This window comes from Diabrotica undecimpunctata, chromosome 2 (assembly GCF_040954645.1).
Source record: "Diabrotica undecimpunctata isolate CICGRU chromosome 2, icDiaUnde3, whole genome shotgun sequence".
Taxonomy (NCBI): domain Eukaryota; kingdom Metazoa; phylum Arthropoda; class Insecta; order Coleoptera; family Chrysomelidae; genus Diabrotica; species Diabrotica undecimpunctata.
The window spans coordinates 61,835,363-61,859,020 of NC_092804.1; the positions used below are offsets into that span (position 1 = coordinate 61,835,363).

Sequence of the window (23,658 nt, forward strand, 5' to 3'; positions counted from 1 at the left end):
AATTATCATTAAATCCAGCACCCTATGGAAAATAAAAAACACAACATGTAATAGAAAAGGTAATGGTGCAAAGTACAGAAATAAAAAAATATATAACAATAGACGGCAACACCAATGTATCCTATCTATTAATTGTTGTTTGTTTATTTCGGTTACGTAATACAAACACAGACTTGCAATTAAGACAAATAAGACGTTCACTTGAGTATGATATCCGACGCAGAGTTCAACATGTACGAAAGAGTGTATGTGTTCTGATTTACTTTATCCAGTCGAATTTCCATTAAGCCTTGAGTACTCGGGTGGTGTCTGTCCGACATTTCCGAGTATTTTTTAAGCATAATTTTTAGCGCGACGCCACTGTTTGGCTGCTCACTCGTATACATTTCAGGAGGACCCACACGTACGTGGCAGTAAGCCAGGTGTTAGGTGCCTGAAGGACCTGTGCGGCTGATCAGCATTCCTTCGATCTAATTTTTAATTAGTTTGTTATTTTTGCTGTTTAAATTGTTTGTGACTAAAATATTGAACCGTATCTAAAGGAAAATGAAAGGCTGCAAAAGTTTCATCTGATGAAGAGCTCTACTTAGATGAGGGCCCTTTGATTTTTGTGAAGAAAGTAACCATAGTTCTAGTTCGGAGCGGACGAGTTGGAAGAAGAGTTAGTTGAGTCCCAATCACTAAGGGGAAGCAATCGACATTTAAATTATGAATCAAGGGACGGTACTAAATGGAATAAACATGTACTTCCGAAGAATGTTAACAGTAGAAGGCAAAATTTGGTGACTCATTTACCTGGCACGAAAGGAAACTTTAAAAATGTGTCTCCGATAGATTGTTGGTTGGCTATTTTTAGTAATAAGATCTTAGATATGATTATGGAAAATACAAATATCTTTATAACAAAAACAGGACGGCCAATGGAATTTTGTCTGCTTCAGTGATGAATCTAGGTTATGTTTTCGTGGCTCTGATGGGCGCATAAGGATAAGACGTTTTCGAAGTGAAATATAGACTTGGTTGTTAAACGTCATACAGCACGACAACCAAGCATTACAGCTCGACGATATATTGGTGAAGTACTGCAACCAGTTTTACATCCCTAGTTACAAACGATTAGAAATGCGATTTTTCATAACACAAGTCCTCATATTGCTGAAACCATGGAGTACAGACAAGAATCTGGTATAGAGACTTTAAAGTAGCCATCAAGATCAGCTGATTTGTCACCCATCGAACATGTGTGAGATATTGTAGGTCAAAACCAAAATCGATTGCCACGTCCTCCATTAAACTTAGAAGACCTGTGGCATGCCATAAGAAGACTCTGGATGAGTATTCCATAATATATTATAATGAACATTATATTGTATACTTCCATAAATAAATATTTAAAAAAATATTTTTCCTTTTAGCTGTTGTATTTTTTTGGCCATCCGTGTATTATCTCGCCACCGGAGTCAAGGCTGTTCACGTGCTCTTCTTCCCATACCAGCCTTACTATTTTTTTGTCAGAATGTCGTCAGAGGATTTCTGGACCTAAAGTCTTCTGGACTTTATTTATTTTATTATGTTAGCATCTGGATATAGTTCTTCGAGCTCTTTGTTAGTTCGTATCCTATATTATCCTTCTACTCCATCAAGCACAGGCCCAAAGATCTTTCTTAGGATTTTTCTTTTCCAAAAACGTAGTCGCTCTTTGTTTGGATTTTGTATCGTCTACGGTTCGCTACCATACATCATCACTACTGGTCGTATGACTGTTTTATATAGTTGTTTCTAATATGTCTTGTTATTTGTTTCGATTTTATAAGGTTTTGAAGGGCATAAAGACATCTGTTTCCGGCTTGTATCCTATTGTTTATTTCTGGTGAATCAAAAATTCTTTGTTGATTGTCATATTTCTTTAATATTTAAACGTTGTCATAAAGAGACTTATATGGAAAAACTTGAACGAAAAACCAAAAAAAAACATGATTGAAATGAAACCACTGATCACAATATTTAATGCATTGTTAATCGTTCATTCCCTCTACTATTTATTACAAACTAAAGCATCATAAATGAAGCAAAAAGTACAAAGGCCAAGTTTGAACAAAGTCGTTAAGTCGATATAAGTTATAAGTGTATAATATATTAACAATCAGCAAGTCGTGTCAAACTATTTGCTTTTTATGGCTGACAACATAGTGCACTATTAAACACTTCGATTTAATACAAATAACATAAACAGTAAGATAAAGCCTTGAAGAAAACATTAACTACATCAAGGTTTTACGATTAATTGTTAATGCAAAACAGTGCTGTATTGTTTGAACAGTTTTATTTTGGTTTTAACTGCAAATTACTCACATATGTATAAGTGAATTGCGCACGAGATAAGAGAAATAAAAATTGTGATAAAGATTAGTTCTGTTTGAAAAATGTGTATTGGCAATAAATTACAGCCGACGTAGACACGTAGACGCTTATGTAGCAGGAAGTGTAGGAAGTTCGTACAAAATGACACAGTGTTTTCGATTTCCTTCATTTAAAAAAGGTAAATATTTCTTGGTATTTTTATGCATTAAGTATGTATACAGAGTTTTAAGTTAATGTGCAATAAGTAGCTAAGGACGTGAAAAAATTACTATATTATTAATTTAATCCTTAGTATCTATGTCCAGTTGCATATTATGATATTGCAATTTTCTGTCTCTTTTCTCAATTTCTGACCGGCGATGTACGAAAGTCTTAATCAGTATAATAGTTAATTGTATATGTCCAGTCCTAAAGCTTTTTGGGATAAACAATTTTGATTTTGCAATAACTATTAAGTGAAACTTGTTAAAATTTTTAAAGCGGAATATTTGTGATATTGTCGTTATTCTCACGCAAAATCAAAAGTTTTTTATGAATTTTTAAAAAGGGTATTAATAATTTTCTAAAAATCGACTTTTCAACCTATGTTTGTAATAATTAAGCAAAATATTAACAAAAATAACTTTACAAACTCTCATTTTAAAGGATTTTCTATCCTTTTTTCAGTCAATTTACTGGCACTTTCGCATGTGGTTCAGCTATTCTATCGATATGAGTTACTAATAAACAACTGAGAAATAATTTTGGAGTACTTAATAAAATAAATTCATTCTCATATACCTCAAAATGAGAAATTATATACAACCAAATTCCCCGACATGAACTTCACAAATAAAATAAATCAAAATATACCAGTTATAGAATAAATGATACTTAACTTCCATAGAGAACATTAGCAAGTATTTAGGCATCACTGTAGATACAATACTGTAGTGGAAAGTCCACTTAAAAAAGCAAACAGAAGTTTTAATTTTAGAAACAAAAAAATTTGTTTGATGATTGGCAAAAATTCTAAGACAAGTGTCAGTACAGGATAGTCAAATGTCGGACTGCACCAATACTAATAATATAGATGTCGTTCAGATATTTCAGAGTAAAGTACTAAAGAATATCGTTTGATTATAGTGATCTCCATTGGAGCCTAGGCATGGAGAAACTGAATAAAATAATAAAGATTGCCTTAGAAGGGCAAATTACGTGCGGGAAATCCATAGTTAAGTGAATGTTGCGGCAGTCTAATCTCTTTGACACGACTGGAATAAAAAAATACTCAAACGGACAAAACCTTTCGAGTTGGTTTAAATGTGTAGTATGAAAGAGGAGTATAGTAAGATGAAGTGTCAAATACTAAGCTCGTAATATCGTCGTAATATCGTCAAAGGGCGTCATTAAGAAGGAATCTTAGTTTTACCAAATCGTAAATTAGATTAGTGATTGCTCATTAGTCCAGATTGCATTAATTAAAAATGACGATAAGGAAATTTTACGGAAAAAACTATTCCAAAAAACTGTAATAGTAAATAAAAATATCGGTACTAAGGATTTTCAAAACGAAAAACAATCGAGCGCCTAGATCCTAGAGTGATGGAACAGCAACAAATGTAATTTAAATACTATTTTATATTTGATGTGCGGAAATATTTGTTTAATTTTTTATGTGATACATACACATTGATACGATGTTAGTTTACTGCAAATAGTGATAAGCTTTATCTAAAAAAATTGTGTAATATAACCATATCATCAGCAGTTTGTTTTGATAAAATAGATATTTAAACTTAAATATACATATTATTTTTATCGCTGTGTTACATCGAAGTTGAAACATCCATTTATAATCTCTAAGGGAAAATAATAAAAATAAAAATAGCTAAAAATACTTTTGTTTGGTGCATTTGTTTTAACAAATAAATAATAATTTGAATTGACAGGAATAATTGATGTGACAACCAGAGACTTGTTTAATGTTTTTCTCTCGGAACCAGAATTACAAACTTTCGGTTTCATAAACTTCCCTCCCGTAGTTTTCAATGCTGAATCCCGTTATTGTTTTCCCGTATCTGTTGTAGTTTTGACGGCACTAATTCCATACGGAATTAGTGTACTAACAGACATACTGCAAATAATTAAAGGATGGCTATTTTTTGTTTTTGTTTTGACCCAAGAACAGGCTTGTTGATTACAGGCTGTCGGAATTAACAGGGTTTGACAATTTTAAATGGCGGAAATATTTTGATGCCTTCTCGTATAAAACTCTGTGATCTGACATTGTATCTTTTTATTACAATCGTCAAATTTTCTACTTTCTCCGATCATCACCATCTTTCATTGATCTTATTTTGTCAGTTGGAAAGCGCACACCAAGAAGTTCTCGGAAGAGGTCGAGAAATAGTTGGTAGTCTACTTCCCAAGATTTAATACTGAGGATGCGGTATTGACAGATCGAAAGATGTTGAACGACCAAAAGAACAGTTTATTTAGAAATTTAATAGTTTTTATTAAGACCGACTAGTCCCAAATCCTTTTTTTTATTGTCGGTATTTGCAAGCGTAGCGGCTATATAGAGAGTGTTTTTATGTCTTCGTTTGATTTTATCATTGCAAATAAAAAATTCGTCCAAAAATGTCACTGTATTACGTAGCAATATAAATTGCCTATATAAATTATACCTTATAATGATTTTTACCTATTATATCCTTAACTTATAGTTAATATTGTAAAAAATTGTATATTTTGTTCATTTAAAAGTACATCGCCCGGTATTTGCTAGTAAGAATTTTTCGTTGTGGTAAGAGTAGCATGACGAAATAAGATAATAGATCCGCCTGGACAGAAGAAGGCCAAGGTTACTAATAATAATGCAAATTAAAATTTTGCATTATTAGTGAGAATTTATTAGCAATTCTTATATTATTAATCTATTGTCACTGTGAATGTGATAAATTGTATTTTTGTTACTTACAACAATGTTGAACTTGAAACATAAAATGCTAATATAGAAAGTTACATTAAATAAACACAAAATTTTTGTTTCACATAGTACGAATATCCTGCAGTATATATACTATACAGTACAGATCCATAATACTTCTTTTCCTGGGACTGGACCCTGTTGAATTCGTTACACTTAGCCACCGACTTAGAGCTGTCTTGGATTGGTCCTGTGACGCTGAGCTTAAACTACAGCACTATCTTGTCATAACACATCCCGGTCATCTCTCTTCACCAAATATAGCAAATAATCCACACGAGTGGTTGATTATAAAAGACTCCGATTTATTAATCTTCGTCGAAGCAAGGTATAGTTATATGTCGTTATAATATTAAAGACTACTAGTTGAAGTAGTTTTATTTTATTTAAGCAGATTATTACAAACAAAGCATGTGGTGTTCGTGTGTATCAAGGTATAAAAAATGCTTATTAAAAGCTTAAAAGTTTTATTTTAAAGAAGATCATTGTTTGGCCACAGAAATACACTGGAAGGACATCAGTAACGGAATCCTCAAGGAATTTACAAAGGTATGCAATAGACCGTTAACTTCGGTAATTAATAAAAACTAAAAATGGGGGCATCTAACATGACCCCTCGGAGCTGGTGAGATTTTTCGACTTACATTAGCTCTGATCTAGCAGTTAACCCTAGACTCCAGCACAGATCAGAGGTAATGTAAGTCGACAAAATCTCACCAGTTCCGGGGGGTCATGTTAGATGCCCCCATTTTTAGTTTTTATTAATTACCGAAGTTAACGGTATATTGCATTTACCTTTGTAAATTCCATGAGGATTGTTTTTGTTACTGATGTCCTTCCAGTGTTTTTCTGTGGCCAAACAATGTTTTTTAACAACTTTTTATTAAACTGATGATGGAATGATTCAATTTCGAAAAGATCTTCTTTAAAATAAAAGTTTTAAGCTTTTAATAAGCATTTTTTATACCTTGATACACACGAACACCACATGCTTTGTATTCAACAGGTATACTAGCCACTCCTGGATATCTCCACTTCATGGTTTTGTTCCAGTTTCACTTTTAATTTTACAAACAATTTTAATTTTCAATTTGCCTCTTCTCGATATCGAAATAAGGTGAACCTCAAATTCAAAGCCTCTTACACAGATGCTATTGAACGATACTAGGTATAACCTTTTATTCTAACATGCATATACAGTTCACCTTTGACAACACTGTCTTTTTTACTCTTTACTGTGCTGTAGAGAAAAGACGTTAAAATGAAAGCAAAATATTGCATTTCATTTCAATACGAATTCCACCATTGTTTTACACGTGTTTCGAGTTATATCAACTCTCACCAATAACTTCCACAAGTGTTCCTGATATATAATTGTACGTAAAGCGCGAGATATGAATTTTAGAAAATTTTGAGAATATGTGATTCTGAGAGTGCGAGATAATTCTTATTGTATGTAGGAGAAAACCAGCCTTTTATAGTAATTTTAATCGAGGGGACATTTTTGTGATATTTTTGTGGCTTACAGTTTGTAAATTCAAAAGCAATAAAAGCTTTTTTATGATTGACCTTTAACAAACCTTTTAGTAAAAATCGAACGATAAAAAATACAGGTGTATGGCTCAAATTGTTTTTTATGACGACAAAATCAAACTTGACCTACTTTACTAACATCTAAAATTAGCACTTTGGGTAGTGTGTAAATAAAAAAAAGGGACTAATTTATGCAGGTGAAAAATGGGTCGGTTATTTAATTATTTCAGAATTCATAATATGTTATAACCAAATTTTTAATAAACTATTATATTTTAAGTTTTATTTAAACATATTTTTTGTTTCAGGTAAGTTTTATTCCCGGCATTGTAAGTATGAGCAAATTTACTATATGTATAGTTAGATTTTTTTGCTTAGATTTGTAGAAGTTAAATATGGGTGTTTCATATTTTCTTGAAGCTATTTTCTTGTGACATTTTAAATTAATTACTATTTAAATGGGAATAAGCCACAATTAAAGGTTAAAATACGTTTATTGACGTTTCAATTTCCACTTCGGAAATCGTTCTCAAAATACAAACATTAGTAAATTTACTAATGTTTGTATTTTGAGAACGATTTCCGAAGTGGAAATTGAAACTTCAATAAACGTATTTTAACCTTTAATTGTGGTTTATTCCCATTTAAATAGTAATTAATGGGTGTTTCAGTATGTGACACATATTATTTTAATTGTTGAACAAAAATCTGGCGCCTTCTACCGGGTGTACTAAACGTGTCAGCATCAAATCCTAATTATTAAGTTACTGAAGTACATGTTTTTCCTTCTTCTTTGGTCCTTATTTTATGACCTTATGTCTTTTTTGGCACGAAATTATTGTAATACTGTTCAAAAAATCCAAGATCAAGAAGGTAAAAATATTTTAGTGCATGATACGGTGTGATGTCACCGCATATGTCTTTCAGGTCTCAAGATAATAATTCCTCTGTTATAAAAATAATTTGTTTATTTAAAAAAATTCTTAACCCAATTATGACACACACACATTTCGACTATGTAGGTAAATTAACCAGCGTCAGCATAAGGTGAATTTAAATGTGAATTTTCGATGTGATCATGATATTGGACATACCTAATGATAATTGTTAAAAAGGTACACAAATACACGAATACTATTTAAACTGCACATAACATAAGATTCTCTTAAGACACAACAGAAATATACTTTATACTTTTTATATTTAAGGACGAGTTTCAATAACAAACCAACTAAAGGTGAGAAAAATATATGCAATTCAATATCAACAGCTAGAGATATGCTAATGAACATTGAGTTAGTTGTTATGAGTTTTGGAAAGAAGCTTTTTACACAAAGAACTTTGACAAAAAATAATATTTCACACAGTAATTGTGAAATATCTCGGAGACGAAAGACGTGAAACTGAATTTAGATGCACCATAAAGATACATTGCTGAGAAAAAAGAACTAATAACTGATGGATTCGACCGTTACTTGATGGAAATTCATTTTATGTAACAATAAAACACTGAAAACTTTGTTTTCAAAACTTCCACAAATTTTTATTTTAAATTCTTATCACTACAGCTGTTTCGGCTGATTGCCTTTCTCAAGTGCTTGAGAAAGGCAATACTTGGCAAGCTTGAAGAAAGGCAAGGTACTTGAGAAAGGCAATCAGCCGAAACAGCTGTAGTGATAAGAATTTAAAATAAAAAGTTGTGGAAGTTTTGAAAACAAAGTTTTCAGTGTTTTATTGTTACAGAACTAATAACTATCAATAATGCCAATATCTATCTGGGTATTCTGAAAGGCATTCCCTGCACCAAGTGTGGAATAGTGCAGGCTTGCGAGACACCGCTGGTAGAATAGTCTTGTCTAATAGAATAGTGCAGGCATGCGTGACGAAGCTAGCAGAATAGCTTAGTTTAAAGCCGGGATCAGACAGCTCGTGAAATGGCGCTCTTTGTAGGTTTACGTCGCCAAAAAGCAACAGAAAATTGATATTGACGATCAGAAAAGAGACAATGGTTGGCATCTCACGTCACTGTGAAATAAGTAAATATCTGCTTTTTTATAAATGCACTCAACCTACCCCAAAATGTAGTCGGACCATTTGGACGGTGAATATTAAGGGTTAAGTCTGTTGTACGCCATCAGTGTTGGTGGTAAAAATTTTATCAAGTTAGGTAATTTATACAATAATAAAAATTCCAACACAACTTCGTTAGACCACTCCATAGTAAAATTACCAAGACACTGACTGTACCTTTCCTACCGGTTCATCAGTTTTCAATTATTTTGAGGTGGGTCGATTTATCTACAAACACAGGGATCGTAAACCACAAATATTGAGAAGAAATACGGTATTCCACGTTGTGTTGGTTCCCGTCTTTATATTTTGTCTTTTTCATTACGTATTTTCTATTTCTCTTCGCCGATGAAGAATGCTACTCCACGTTCTGTGAAATCGCTCCTTTAAGAAGAAATATGGTATTCCACGTTGTGTTGGTTCTCGTCTTTAAATTTTGTCTGTGTCGATTACGTATTTTCTATTTCTGTTCGCCGATGAAGAACACCACTCCATGTTCTGTGAGATCGCTCCTTAAGACAGTTCACAACTATATAAGAACACTCGAATAAAAAAAGATGTGAGTCGAGTCCAGAACACACATGAAACTATTTAAGGTGACCATCCGATGAGAGTGACAGTGAGTCGGAAAAAAATTGTGTGGCGGAAATACAAAATTGATAAGTTTTAAGAATTTTTGTAAAATTCAATGTTATCAATTTATGACGCACGACTTTCTTGCAAGGAAAAATCTTTGTAATACATAAAAAATACCCGCCTAAATTACGAATGTGAAATGAAAAGATGTCGCCTTCGAATATAACTGGTCACACATCAGTAAAAGGACAGTTGAATAACACGAGGGTATGCAACTTGAATCTTAAATGTGCAATACGCAATGTAGAGACTGTGGTCGAATGCAGGACATTTTATAGAAAAAAATACGCAACATTTCGATTAGATTTATTACCAAGAAGAGAATACTGAACTTGTAGCTAGGCAATATATTGGATCTCATCAGTATACCCGAAATGTAATAAATAAAAGCTTAATTCATACATTTTATCGTAATTTTAAGCTGTTTTCAAATGCGCGTTAAATGTTATTATTTCTTATATAAAGATTCCATTATGTGGCCATACATTGTACATAATTGTGTACTTAATACTTTCGTGATATGTATGGTATCATCATGTGTGGTTAATGGCTATAGTAAGTGAAGAAAATGGTAATCATTCCACTTCTTGGAAGTGATTATTAATTTACAGCACTTCCTAGATCACTCAATCGTAAAGCTTTGCATAACACGTCGAATATTTATTAAGTGGGAGTAAACAAAGAAACAGTTTTTGTTAAAAAAAGCAGTTTGTGTCGTCATAGTTCTAACGAAATTAAAGCAGTACGACCGGTTTAGTATTATTTCGTTATAAGTGGAATTTGACGCTAGATTTTTTTTTACAATAAAATCTAATTTTATTAAACATTGTATCTAAAACAGGGACGAAGTTTGAAAGTAATGCTATATGAGAAAGTTACCTTTTTTATGTCAGAAAATATGTATACACGACAATAGTACCTTTTGTCAAGTAATCACCATTTTTCACATTTTTTTGCAATAGAGTGGTTTTCGTCTTCCTTATTTAGACCTTCGTAGGCTTTTTCTCCAGTATTTTAATTGTTCCTTTAATTCAAGTGAGTTTTATTTCATCAATATTGGCGAAGTGACGTTCTGCCATTACCAAAAGTTTCTCCGAATCCGACACACGTGTCTGTTTCTGATCGAGTGAGCATGAGCAAACGTGACACCTATCGCGCGGATAACTTTTTCATATTCAAATGTTTATGTATGATGTTATGTACATTCAGAGTTCATATGCTTAAAGCCTACATTATCTCACGTATTAAACAAACTGGCTTCCTTATTCTACAATATTTCTAATAAATCTCTAGAACTGTTTACTGCAAAATTTATTATGACAATTCTTAATATTTGACAGTTGGAATTTTTTTATTTACGGAGTTTCTGTTGGATACACTCATTTGGTGACAGATCTGCCACATTAAATTTACAATAGATATTTGTTTTGGGCGGGGACCAAAAAGTCCCCGCCCATTGAGTGGTAAGTTCATCTTACCTGTGACTTACCTGTACCGATAAGAATTGACGGCATAGTTTCTAAAGTTGTTATTACATATTGTAGCATTGTTTTACATGTGATTCATGCTAGGTTAGATGACCCATTAAAAATCTCCCATGGACTTGTAGTCTCTCATATCAATCACTCTGATGAGCCAATGTTTGTTGGTTCGAAACCCATTGAATTACTAAAATTTTGTTTAAAACAGTAATTACTTTACTAGATAATATCCATGAGTTGTGATCCCAATTCTTTCACTGATTCTTAGTAGGTTTTCAACCACACTCGTTATGGAATATGCTTACTGCATGTAATGGAATGAAGGAACTTATCACTTTGTTTTGGTAAATTCCGCAAATATGTTTTTATTCCGTTTAAACGAGTGGTATCTTTGGAAGTGGTATGAAAAATTATAACAGTCCAATTAAGAGAACAATAATTTGGTTCTGAGAAAACTTGCTTTCACTTCGTTTCTTGTTCTAACTGTTGTTCGACACTAGTGTTGCCCAAATGCAAGAACAAGACGAGACTTAGACAGTCTTGGTCTTGGTCTTGCGGCAATGCACCTGGTCTTGGTCTTGGTCTTGGTATTGCACTTTCAGTCTTGGTCTTGGTCTTGGTCTTGCAGCAAGAGTCTTGCAAGTCTTGCAGTTACCCATTAGCCTATTGCTATTTATTAAACGTTACTTTAAATCTTTGAACAACATAACAGAGTAAGTACATTTTAAGCTTGAATTAACATAGCCATAATAAAGCCATAATTAAGGTCGAAGAAGAACGTCATGGTTTAGAAACCTGAGAGATTGGTTTAACAGACCTCTACATCTCTTTTCCGAGCTGCCGTCAACAAAATTACTATAGCCAATTTGATAGCCAACGCTCGACAATCGAGCTCGGCACATGAAGAAGAAGAAGAATAATAAAGACCAACCAAATTAATAAATGTCTAAACAACTGACATCGGGTGGGGTTTGAAGCCACGACCTAAGCGATCTGTGCCTATGCTCTAACTAACTCATCTATCTACCATGCCCCATGGAAGTCAATCTGTTTCTTAATAAACGTTTGCATTTACTACGCTTACATGTGATAAAACGTGGTTAAAACACAAAAAAAAAACAAATTAATGTCATCCGCATGCCTGTACTTTAAAGAATATTATCTGCCTAGAAAGGGATTGATGGACATCATGGGCAAAAAATCCACATACATGTATCAAGGACACAGATTTTTTAGGTGATCAGATAACAAACTATAATCCACTTAGTAAAGCAAAATAAATGTTTTTACCAATCTTATTTCTACTTTTATATAAAAAACTAACTTATAGTTAAATAAAAAATAAAGAATAAAAAAAAATAAAGAATAGGTACAAAAGCAATGATAATCAAAAGAAGTTGTTTTAAATTAAGGAGATACCTACTTAATAAATACATTAATTTACCAAACTAAAGTAGTAGGTAGATAATATAATATGTAATTAGTAATAAGGTAATAAGTATATTTTTTACATCTCCACTTTTTCTAGCGGTTATTAAAAAGCTTGAATATCTCCACCGAATTTTGGTTATTCAGGAAGAAATATTTGTAATTCCTTTTTGTGAAAAGATATTAGATGCTTCCTTAAACCTAACGTGTTTCTGGTGTTCTGTTTCATTTCAACCTTCCTATGTAGGCACAATTTACACAAAGCAATTTGAGATGCATAAATTATTTCTAAAAACTCATCAAATTTGCTTTTAGGGCTTTTAGATCTATAACTCCAACGCTCATTACTATTACTTCGACTAGAACTATTTGAATCTTTGTCGCTCATGTCAAATTGTAAACTTGTCACTCCGGGAACAACAAGGATTAGATGAAAAACAATTATTACATTAGACTCAAAGGAAAACTCAATTGGGAAGTAATGTCGAAAAAGTAACTACTATACTACTATAATTTATGTTCGTTACTATCCAATACCCTAAATATCTAATAACAAACCGAGAATTATATATCGTTACTTCGGTCTTTTGTTTACATGGTAGGCGACATTATCTGTTATTAATTTGTCTCGTTACTTTTGACTCTTTCAACAAATTTTCTTTAACCGAATGATCTCATCGCACACTCAGCAGAAACAATTTATAGCCTTAGGCCGATAAGATTTGTTTATTTAGATTACTCCTGACTAAATTATAATGGTAAAAAAATTGAATTATTAAGTGGTTGTTCCTAACAATTATGTTTTTTTAGCTAGGGTGACATATTTTAAAAAATATCGATACGATATTACTGTCGGCGTCGCAATGCAAGATTATTTTTATGATTAGAGAGCGGCTATTCTCAAAATATGGACAATTAATTTCAGAGCGAAGGAGTCTGCTGGAAAATGTACAAAATATTTTATTTTTACATTGTAATTATGACCTCTGAGCACGTGTCAAATGTGTTTTTTTAATGAATATTTTAATTCGGTATGTATGTTTATGGTATTGTTTGTAATTCGCATAAGTCCAGTTTTTCAAATTTTATTACATATTTTTTTGCATCTCATAGAGTCTTTAAACATATACCCGAACTACTATACTCGCTGAAACCACACTCAGTCCTAACTGCAAGACGCAAGAGTCTCGCAGGCTTAGTCTTGTTCTTGCTTAAATCTTGCACGGTCAGTCTTGGTCTTGGTCTTGCTAAAATTAGGCGGTCTTGTTCTTGGTCTTGGTCTTGCAAAAACGCAAGAACAAGACCAAGACTGCAAGACCAAGACCGATTTTGGGCAACACTATTCGACACCTGTTTCTGAGTATTTTCAACACTATAAATCCCCATAGAAAGCCGTGGTTTAGCATTTTCCTCCTTAAAGAAAGAAATTAGTGATACACTAGAAGTATTTGAGATGTGGACCTATCAAAGAATATTAAAAATAATTTGGAAGGACAAAGTAACAAATGCTGAGGTGTAGAGAAAAATGAAAATAGAAAAAGACGTCTTCTTCTTCTTCTTCCTTCTTGTATGTAAGCTTTAAAGCCTGTTTCTTCTTCAATATTAGCCTCCTAAATGGTTTAAATTATCGCACCATCTTTTTCTTGTTCTGCCAATACTTCTTCGTTCATTTGGTGACTTATCTCGTGCTATTCGTACTATCCTATCCTCTGCCATTCTACTAATGTGTTCGTTCCACTCCTGTTTCCGTTTTGTCACCCATCCATTTATGTCTTCTATATTGCATGCTCTTCTTATGTTTCCGCTTCTCTCCCTATCCAACAGACTTTTCCCTGATATTCGTCGAAGTATTTTCATCTCTGTTGTTTCTAGTAGTCGTCTCGTTTTTGATGTGTCAGGTCTTGTCTCCACCGTGTATGTTAATATAGGTCTAATTACTGCTTTATAGATTCTTGTTTTTGTGTCTTGTCTTAGGTGTTTGGTATTCCAGATTGTGTCATTAAGAGATCCCGCCGCTTTACTTGCTTTTAAGCTTTGTTGTCGTACTTCTTTAACATCTCCGTAACTAGTTATATCTATTCCCAGATATCTAAATCTTGCTTCCTGCTTTATTATTTTCCCATCAATTTCGATTTTACATCGTAGTGGGTATTTAGATGATGTCATACATTTGTTTTTTTCTGCTGATATTACCATATTGTATTTCTTGGCTGTTGTATTGAAGATGTGTGTTAATCTTTGGAGCTCGTCTTCTGTCTCGGCGATTAATGCGGCGTCGCGCGTCGTCTGCATAACATAATATTTGGATTTCTTTGTTTCCGATTCTGTAACCATGACCTTTACGTACGTTTGTATTATTTCGTCCATTATTATATTAAAGAGAAGTGGGCTTAACGAGTCACCCTGTCTGACTCCGCTTTGTACTGGTATACACAGTGTTAGTTTTCCATTTATCTTTGCCTCTATTCGATTATGGAAGTAAGTGTTTTCGATGGTTTGTATAATATTGATGAGTAGGTATGTTTCTTTTATACAGTTGGTGTAAGACGTATTCGACTTGGATGCGATCGAAAGCCTTTGGCAGGTCTATAAAACATAGATATGCTGGTTTATTGTACTCGATGGTCTTTTCTGTGATTTGTCTTAGTACAAGTACGGCGTCTTCGCAGGATCTTCCGGATCTGAATCCTTGTTGTTCATCTGATAAAGTTTTTAGTTTATTGATTTTGTTGGTTAGCACTTTTGTGGTAAGCTTAAGTGCGGTGTTCAGTAGATTTTTAGCTCTATAATTGTTGGGGTCCTGTTTATCTCCTTTCTTGAACATTGGTATCATTATGCTGTTTCTTCATGCGTCTAGTATCTTGCAGTGCAATATTAGTTTTTTATTAGTGCAATTAAGTTTTGTCATCTCTAGGATTATGCTTTCTCCTCCGTGTTTTAGAAGCTCGTTGGTTATTCCGTCTGGTCCTGGCGACTTTCTATTTTTGAGTGAATTTATGGCTATCTCTACTTCCTGAAAACTGATTTCTATTTCGTGTATTAATTCAGATACGTTATTGTGTTATTATTATTTTCCTCATCTTTAAACAATTCCGTCAGGTATCTTTCCCATTCGTTTGCGGGTATGTTATTGTATTCATTCAATTCTGCCATTTCTTTCCGTTGGTTTCTTATGAATCTCCATATTTGTTTTTGTGTACCTTTGAAGTCGCTTTCCATCCTTTTTGTAAACTGTTCTCAGTGTTCATTTTTTATTCTTCTTACCAACTGCTTTGTGTCATTTCGTATTCTTTTATAGGTGTCTCGGGATTCTGGAGTATTTGATCTTTTGTACTTCGTGTAGGCCTCTCGTTTCTCTTTACATTTCTCTTTTATTTCTTTTCTGAAATACAAGGAAATAGGAGTATTGGAAGAAGATGCATTTCCTGTTAAATTAATGTAGGACAGTAGTGTAAATGCAGTTCCGTTCAACTTTTTAGAACAAGAGGAATCATTACTCTCATTTTCTAGCCTAGTTTCCAATTTTGGTTTATTAAACATGCTGGCAATATCACTGTGGGATCGATTTTGCCCAGGTTGTATCTGCTCTTGTATTAGCCCTAAATATAGTCGAAAAACACAAATCGACAACTTCGCAAAAAAGACAGCATTACAAGGCCTAAAACCACCGGTGCTGGCAGGAACAGAGATTCCATTTGCCAAAGAAAAAAAAAGACCTAGGGGTATATTTTGATCATAGACTTACACGGAATATTCACATACTGAAAACCACAGAGAAAGCTACTATATCCTTGGGCAGATGTAGAAGGATGTGTGGTAAGAATTGGTGGCTCAATCTTAAAATGATCCTATGGGTTTATCCAAGGGTCATTAGACCAATGATAACCTATGGGTCTGAGACGTGGTGGACAAAGACGCAGCAAGTGGGAGCAATAAGGAAGCAATAAGGCTACAAAGTAATACACACAGGATAGGGACAAAGCAAGTAAGTCTATCTAACGATGTCACAATTTTCCAGGCTGAAATAACTTAAATCCATCACTGCGTGGAAGAAATAGAAAGGCAGAAAAGAACGCACCGTTCAATTGCCATCTTTTAACAGAGAGCTAGGCAGTGCTTAAGCCACTTAATTCTGTAGAGGTCAATTCTGAGCTAGTATGGGATTGTGTGGGTGCCCTAAATAAACTAGAAGACAGTAGCAAGGTTACGATAGTCCGGGTACCAGCGCACGAGGGTCATAAGGGCAATGAAAAAACAGACGAGATGGTCAAACAAGGCTCGTTGGCATTCGTTGGATCCCAACCTTTCTGCGGCGTTGCAAAGGCAGTAACAAGAACGGCTACAAGAAGTGGGTAGCACACAAATTTCGGAAATGGTGGAGGAACTCACCAAGACAAAGACAGGCGAAACAGTTTATTATAGAACATTCACCATAATTAGAACATACCTAATAAACAAAGACAGGAAAACAGTCAAAGCCATAGTAGGTCTGTTAACAGGGCACTGTAAGCTGAATAGGCAGTTGAAGCTGATGAGATTGGCAGATGATCATATATGTAGATTCTGTCAACTAGAGGAAGAAACAGCAGAGCTGTTTTGAGCCAGTTTGACAGCCTGCCACATGTGCGTTTCTTTAAATTAGACGAAGAAAAGCCACCGGAAAAGAGCTACATGGAAGGTTCAGTCTCGAAGCTATTGAACCTTTTATTAAGAGTCAAGCTAGAGAATGCAGTCTTGGATTAGAGGACCACGATAGATCTGAAAAGGTCGCGGTGGAATAGGCCAAAAACCACCTCATTGAATCTATATATCTATCTAGATGCAACGATTATCAGTACAATACTTAAAATTCTAGTTAGAGGTCGTATAAAAGTAAATAATATAACAATACTCAACAAAACTGTATTAACATAGAAATTACTAAAATCGATTCGACTTTTACGCTCCGCCCTTGATTTAAACTACATCCTATAATTTACTTATACGTGTATGCATATCTTAATAGCCCTGAGCACTACTGAAAGAGGGTTATCCATTTTTTTAGAGATAATTACAACTTCCTGTCATTTTTGTTAGTTATGCTGTTGTGAGTTAAAGTGAATTAACCATTTTTGCTGTGCGTTTCTTATTTATACTTGTTTTTACAAGCTTTTCTTTACGCTAACGTTGTTCTAATGTTAAGCTCCGGTTTTAATTAAATTCTGTTACTGTGACGAAACCTGGAGGGTTTAAAATTATAAAAGTTCTAAAAATATAAATTCGAAATGTAAAAGCAATAAAAGATTATGAAACCGTATAATAAACATAAAGTCACAAAGTCTACCTTTAATACAATGGCTGTATGTAAGGATCAGTTTACATTAAAAAGACAATTTATGTTTGTAAATTGCGTTTAATTTAGTTAAGTTCTTTGATGTTACAGTTAGCTGAAGCAGAATTTTTTGGTGACAGGATATTTCTCATTTTCTTAATACTCCTTGCGTGATGTTTTAAATCAAGCAGTAAATAACTTCGTACGGAACTTGCGTTTGCATGTTACGTTCCTTACTTTTATGAATTATTACCTTTTGTATCGAAGAATTGATTCTGGATTACAAAGGGGCAGGATATTTTTAGATTTAATGTTTAAAAAAATTATAAACCGAGACTGTGCGGTAGTTAAAAGGAACCCACCGTATCGACCTAAAAAAGTTATGCTGTGTTGGATTTTGTTAATGTATGAATAGGATAGACGATATGCTTCAATGCGTGATTAGGTAATTATATTTATTATCTAATATCTTCAAAGATTTTGCTAAATCTACAACCTGCAGCTTCAAATTTTCGTATTTTTTGGCGCTTTCTCAGCAGACAATGCTCTACGATTATTTCTGTATGTTCTAATGCACATCGATGAATAAATAAATAGGATGTTGGGAAATCATCTAGGAGTCAAAACTAAAATTAAAAGATCACAAAAAAAGTCACAAAAACATGCCTAATTGAATTAGAAAGTGAAGAAGAAAAAACAACAGTCTTAAGAAACAAATACAAACTTAACACATTCACGACCAACCGTCACACATGTGTGACGGTGAAGTTTTAGTAAGAACTGCTGACACACATGTGTGACACCGAACTTACGTGATGAAATGTAAAATAATTTTACCACCGTTTATCACAGTGGGTCTAAATTTGGCCACAGTCCACCTGAACAATCTTTTTACACGCTATGGCTGGGTTGTGATCCCGACGTTTAAAAAAAGAAGAAATAACCTATAAATTTATAGCCCGTATGCAAACGTCAAATACGAAAAGTGTCGTTATTGTGTATAATTTAGACAGGTAATATAACTATGTAACTTATGTAACTTAAGTACGCGAGATCTTCAATTAGAGGCCGAGATAGCTAGTAGGGAAGTTAGTGAATACAGAGATACCGAATATATTGAATGTGAATTCGAGCAGGACCATAATGATGAAATATATTATTCTAGTGGAAGTGAATATTCTCCTTCTCATTCTGGAAGAGAGACTGAGGATACTAGCAATGATGGGGGTGAGTCGAACAATTATGGCGGTGAGGAGTCGAGTAATGATGAGGGCGAAGCGAACGATGCAAATGAAAATGGGTACAAGAAAATGATGAGGCGGATTGGCTTGATGTAGAGGAAGATATTGACATACATCAGTGTACTGAACAAGAAAATATAAAAGTAGAAATTCCTGTTGACACAACACCTATACGATATTTTTCATTACTATTTGATGACGAGCTTTTGATAAAAATCGTAGAATGGACAAAGCACAGAGCTGCTTCACGTAAAAAAATCCTAATATTAAAAAATATTCCTTTTTAAGATGCTGGATCTTCTTCAAGTGCCCTGTCCGTTGCGAACGTTGGCTATTAACATGGCAATTATGATCTTGTTTGCGGCGCTTCTGAATAGTTCGACCGATGTAAGCCCGAACCACACGATTTCTTTCTCCTTTCCGATTCTTTGGATTACCTCTATGTTGGTGACATGTTCGGTCCAGGATATACGAAGAATGCGTCGGTACACCCACATTTCGAATGCTTCTAGTTTTCTCGTGAGTGTCTCCGTCAGCGTCCAGGCTTCCACACCATACAGTAAGATCGGAAAAATGTAGCATTTAACTAGACGTAGTTTTAGGGGAAGAGACAAATCCCTGCTTATGAGGAGCTTTTTCATATTGCTAAATGCTGCTCTAGCTCGTTCTATTCTCGCCTTAATTTCTGTGGCCTGTTCCCATTTTGCATTTACGTTGGTGCCAAAGTACACATAAGATTCTACATGGTCAATTAGTATGTTACTTATCCGTAGCTGTCGAGCAGGCTGTTGCTTCCTGCTTATTTCTTCCTAAGCAGGAAGATGCTGGATAGATATAAATAATGACGACTAAAAAAATTTTGTGGGTCTCTGCATATTAATGGTAAACATAAAACTTCCCTCCTTACGTTTATACTGGAGCACAGATCCGCTATATCACTTTTCAATATTTGGATCAGCCTATGCCCAGATTAAAGTTTAAAGCTATTCTTCAAAATATTTATTTTTACAAGCCGGAAGACGTAGAAGTTCAAGATCGACTTCACAAAATTGAAAACGTTACGAGTCATATTATAAATAATATCTCTAAAGTTTACTATCCAGGAGAAAACTTAAGTCTTGACGAAGCCCTCTTACTGTGGAGAGGGCGGTTAATATTCCGCCCGACAGTATATGCCGAAAAAAACTAGTAAATATGGAATAAAAATTTATGAGATTACTAGATCTGATGGAACAAAGTACCTGTTGGGGAACAAATAACCACATTGTAAATTCAACTAAAAGATTAATACTTGAGGCAAATGAAGCAGGACTTGATATTGTTATAGCCTGGATTCCAGCCCACGCAGGAGTAAAAGGGAATATTGTGGCAGATAAACTGGCGAACCCTAAATATCCCAGCTAACATAAAAATTGATAAAATGGACTATCTTTCATTTATTACTCAAACACTAATAAATGAATTTAAACTTGATTGGCTTAAACAGTTTAAACAAAAGGGAGAGTGGTACCAACAATGTCAAAGCGAATTCTCTATAACACCATGGTTTCATAAGTTTGCCTTTGTAGACCGTAGACACCTGACAACAATTATTAGGTTACGAACAGGACATTGTTTGGCGCCAGATCATCTATTTAAAATTAACTGTATTGATTCCCCTTTTTATGAGTGTGGGCAAATAGGAAGTATAATACACATCTTGCTAGAGTGTTAATAAGACACCACAATTTGATTTATATCAAAAACTTATTAAAGATGGATGCCCAACACCCATTTCAGTACAAAATATTTTCCACAATATCAATGCTAAAACCTTGAAAACGATTGGTAAGTTTATCAATATTTTCCAAATTAAAATGTAAGTAAAATATAAATAAATACCCAACCTAACCTATCCTTTAACCACTGATGTCCTGTCCAAGATGCCAAATTCCAGATATACCTTACATTCATAGCTTAATAGATGGAACAAGAAAAATCTATATCATTAATGACATATAGAATGATTTTAGAAGATCCATTATAAATTGTCCAAAATAGTTGAAGGGAATATGGTTATTTCCAGAATCTCTCTGAGGAGAATTCCCTTCTATAATTGAAATGAAAATATATACATGAGCTGGCCACGTACCTAAGAGGTGGAGGCCATAAAACGAAAGAAGAAGAAGAAGAAGAAATTTCTTAAGCATTCAGAATGTAGCACTGAAAGCGAGCAGTTCACATATTCAAATAATGTATGAAATTATATATTTAAGGAAACTAGTACTTTTTGGCGTTATTGCATTACGTACCTTACTACATCATGAAGATGTAATTTGTAGTTCCTGGGTTTTGAGTAAGATATACATAAAATTAGTAGTCACTTATTTAATTGTGCACAAGAAAAGAACAGAAAGTCTGTTCAGAAAAGAACAATCAAGGAAACTTCTCCGAAGTTTCACATTTTCGTAATACTTCGAACCGGATGCCAGATTTCCTCCAATCGATCTGATTCAGGTTCAATAATTTTTCTAACTATATCACTTTGTTGGAGATATGTTAATTTAAAAAATATAAATCGTTACCAATAATAAGTACTAACATAAATCGTTTTTGTAAATTGTTAATCAAAACTGTCATCTCCTGTTCTTTGAAACGAGCCATAAATTTTTGTTCACGATTAAACTCAGCTTAGATTGACTTATTTCTCGTGCATAAAAATGCAACATACTGACCGTTGTATAAGCAAATACGAAAACATATTAATTAAGTCGACAGAACCTGTCATACGGGATTTTTTTAATTCTTGTGTAACTGTCACTCACTTAAATCGTTTTTATCGTATTAAATTATTTATTCAGTATCATTTGTATAATGCAGAAATAGGCATAATAAGAATAATTGACCAAGGATACAGGTAGGTCGATCTTTAAGGTTGGTTTAGCCCACAACAGAGTTAAAAGAGTACGAAGATAGTATTTTAATGTCATGTTGGTGTTTTTATTACAGAATATAAATTAAATTGATACGATAAGTAGCATTTAAATTTTAAATGGGTTTTTGTTTGATGTTAGAAGAAGATATAATACTACTTGACTTATTATAATCACTATGCCTTTTTAACATTTTATCTGTATACCCTCCTGGTAATTACCCTCTAAGTTGTTTAATCAGTCTCTCTATTTCTTCTATTTTTTTTTTTTGACTTGAATTAAGTTTTTCTTACAGTTTCCTATTAATAAACACATTTAAGTTCAATAACAAAATAAGTTCTTATTGACAATAAACAGTTAATTTATATTTAAATGGGAATAAGCCACAATTAAAGGTTAAAATACGTTTATTGACGTTTCAATTTCCACTTCGGAAATCGTTCTCAAAATACAAACATTAGTATAATCACTAATGTTTGTATTTTGAGAACGATTTCCGAAGTGGAAATTGAAACGTCAATAAACGTATTTTAACCTTTAATTGTGGCTTATTCCCATTTAAATATAAATTAATTTAAAATGCCACAAGAAAATAGCTTCAGAACAATGACAATAAACAGTATCTAAGAAAATAATTTTAAATCAATACCTACTGATTTTTCGTATAATCTACAAGGACTACTGTTTCGGTTTTTAGAGATAGTGCAAGCACTCCTGACCACGGCGCAGTAGACGAAATTTGGTTTAGTCCCCACTTTCATGCGAAACGCATTGTATTATGCACTGTATAATTCCACTTACAATAGAACCTTTCTGCCTTTACGTGAATTTGACTCCGCCTTCGCGCAGCTCCATGGTCAGGAGTGTTTAAACTATCTTTACCATTGATCACTAGTGATGTGTCATTACATTTCATCTTCTTCTTTTTTATTCGTTAGCTTTATGAGTGTTTACTGGTTATATTAAATCTTATTTGTGATTCCAAAGACCAGCTGTATTGCCATCTCTTTGGCGATCTTTCTGAGGACCTTCTTCCGTTTACATGTTGAATCCAATTTCTTCTTCTTTCTCCTATCCATCTCAATATATCTTGGTCATCACATTTTTCTCTGATATCTTTGAGACGACTCGATGCCATCTAATTTTCCTTACTATAGATCTTAATTTCTTTATCTCGGCTGTTCTTAAGACCTGTTTTGTTTTCTTTGTATCAGCTCTTGTTTCTATAGCGTATGTAGATATTGATCTCACGCAGGTTTGTTGTCTCTCCTTGTCTTATTTCTTTATATATTGGTATTCCTTCAGTTAACCATCTACTTTTATTTTAGTTAAACGGTCAGAATTAAATTCTTGTATAATCTTAGTCGCTAATTTGCTCGCTTAGTCGTATCTTATCAAATGCTTTGGTTAGATCTACGAAACTAGGGACTGTTGTATTCTATGGCTTTCTCCACTATCTGGCGAATTATGAAGCTGACTTTGTTGTTGATCTATTTTCCGAAATTCTTGTAGTTCTTCTCTTATACACGTAACGATTATTTTCCTTAGTTCCTCGGCTATTATTTTCGATATTATTTCTAGCAGTAATACTCCTCTGCAGTAGCTGCTTTTTTCTGTCGCATTTTAACTAATAATGTATACTCCAGTCGTCAGAGACGAAATTGCCGCTGAACCTCTAAAAATCATACGAACAAGCTGAATTTTGCCGTGAATA

General features: G+C 33.7%; 1 protein-coding gene across 9 annotated transcripts in view; it reads left to right on the forward strand.

Moving 5' to 3' along the window:
- Positions 1 to 23,658, forward strand: part of ckn (CRK like proto-oncogene, adaptor protein) — a 474,381-nt gene that overhangs the window by 343,714 nt on the left and 107,009 nt on the right. For 4 of the 9 annotated variants that reach the window (XM_072523025.1, XM_072523027.1, XM_072523028.1 and 1 more), the window contains exon 3: positions 7,174 to 7,194. The exons of 4 other annotated variants lie outside the window; for them this stretch is intronic. In XM_072523025.1, the coding sequence (XP_072379126.1) occupies positions 7,174 to 7,194 (21 nt within the window). Of the gene's footprint in view, positions 1 to 2,318; positions 2,540 to 7,173; positions 7,195 to 23,658 lie in introns of those variants that run through there. One more of the 9 variants, XM_072523029.1, reaches the window with a different exon arrangement.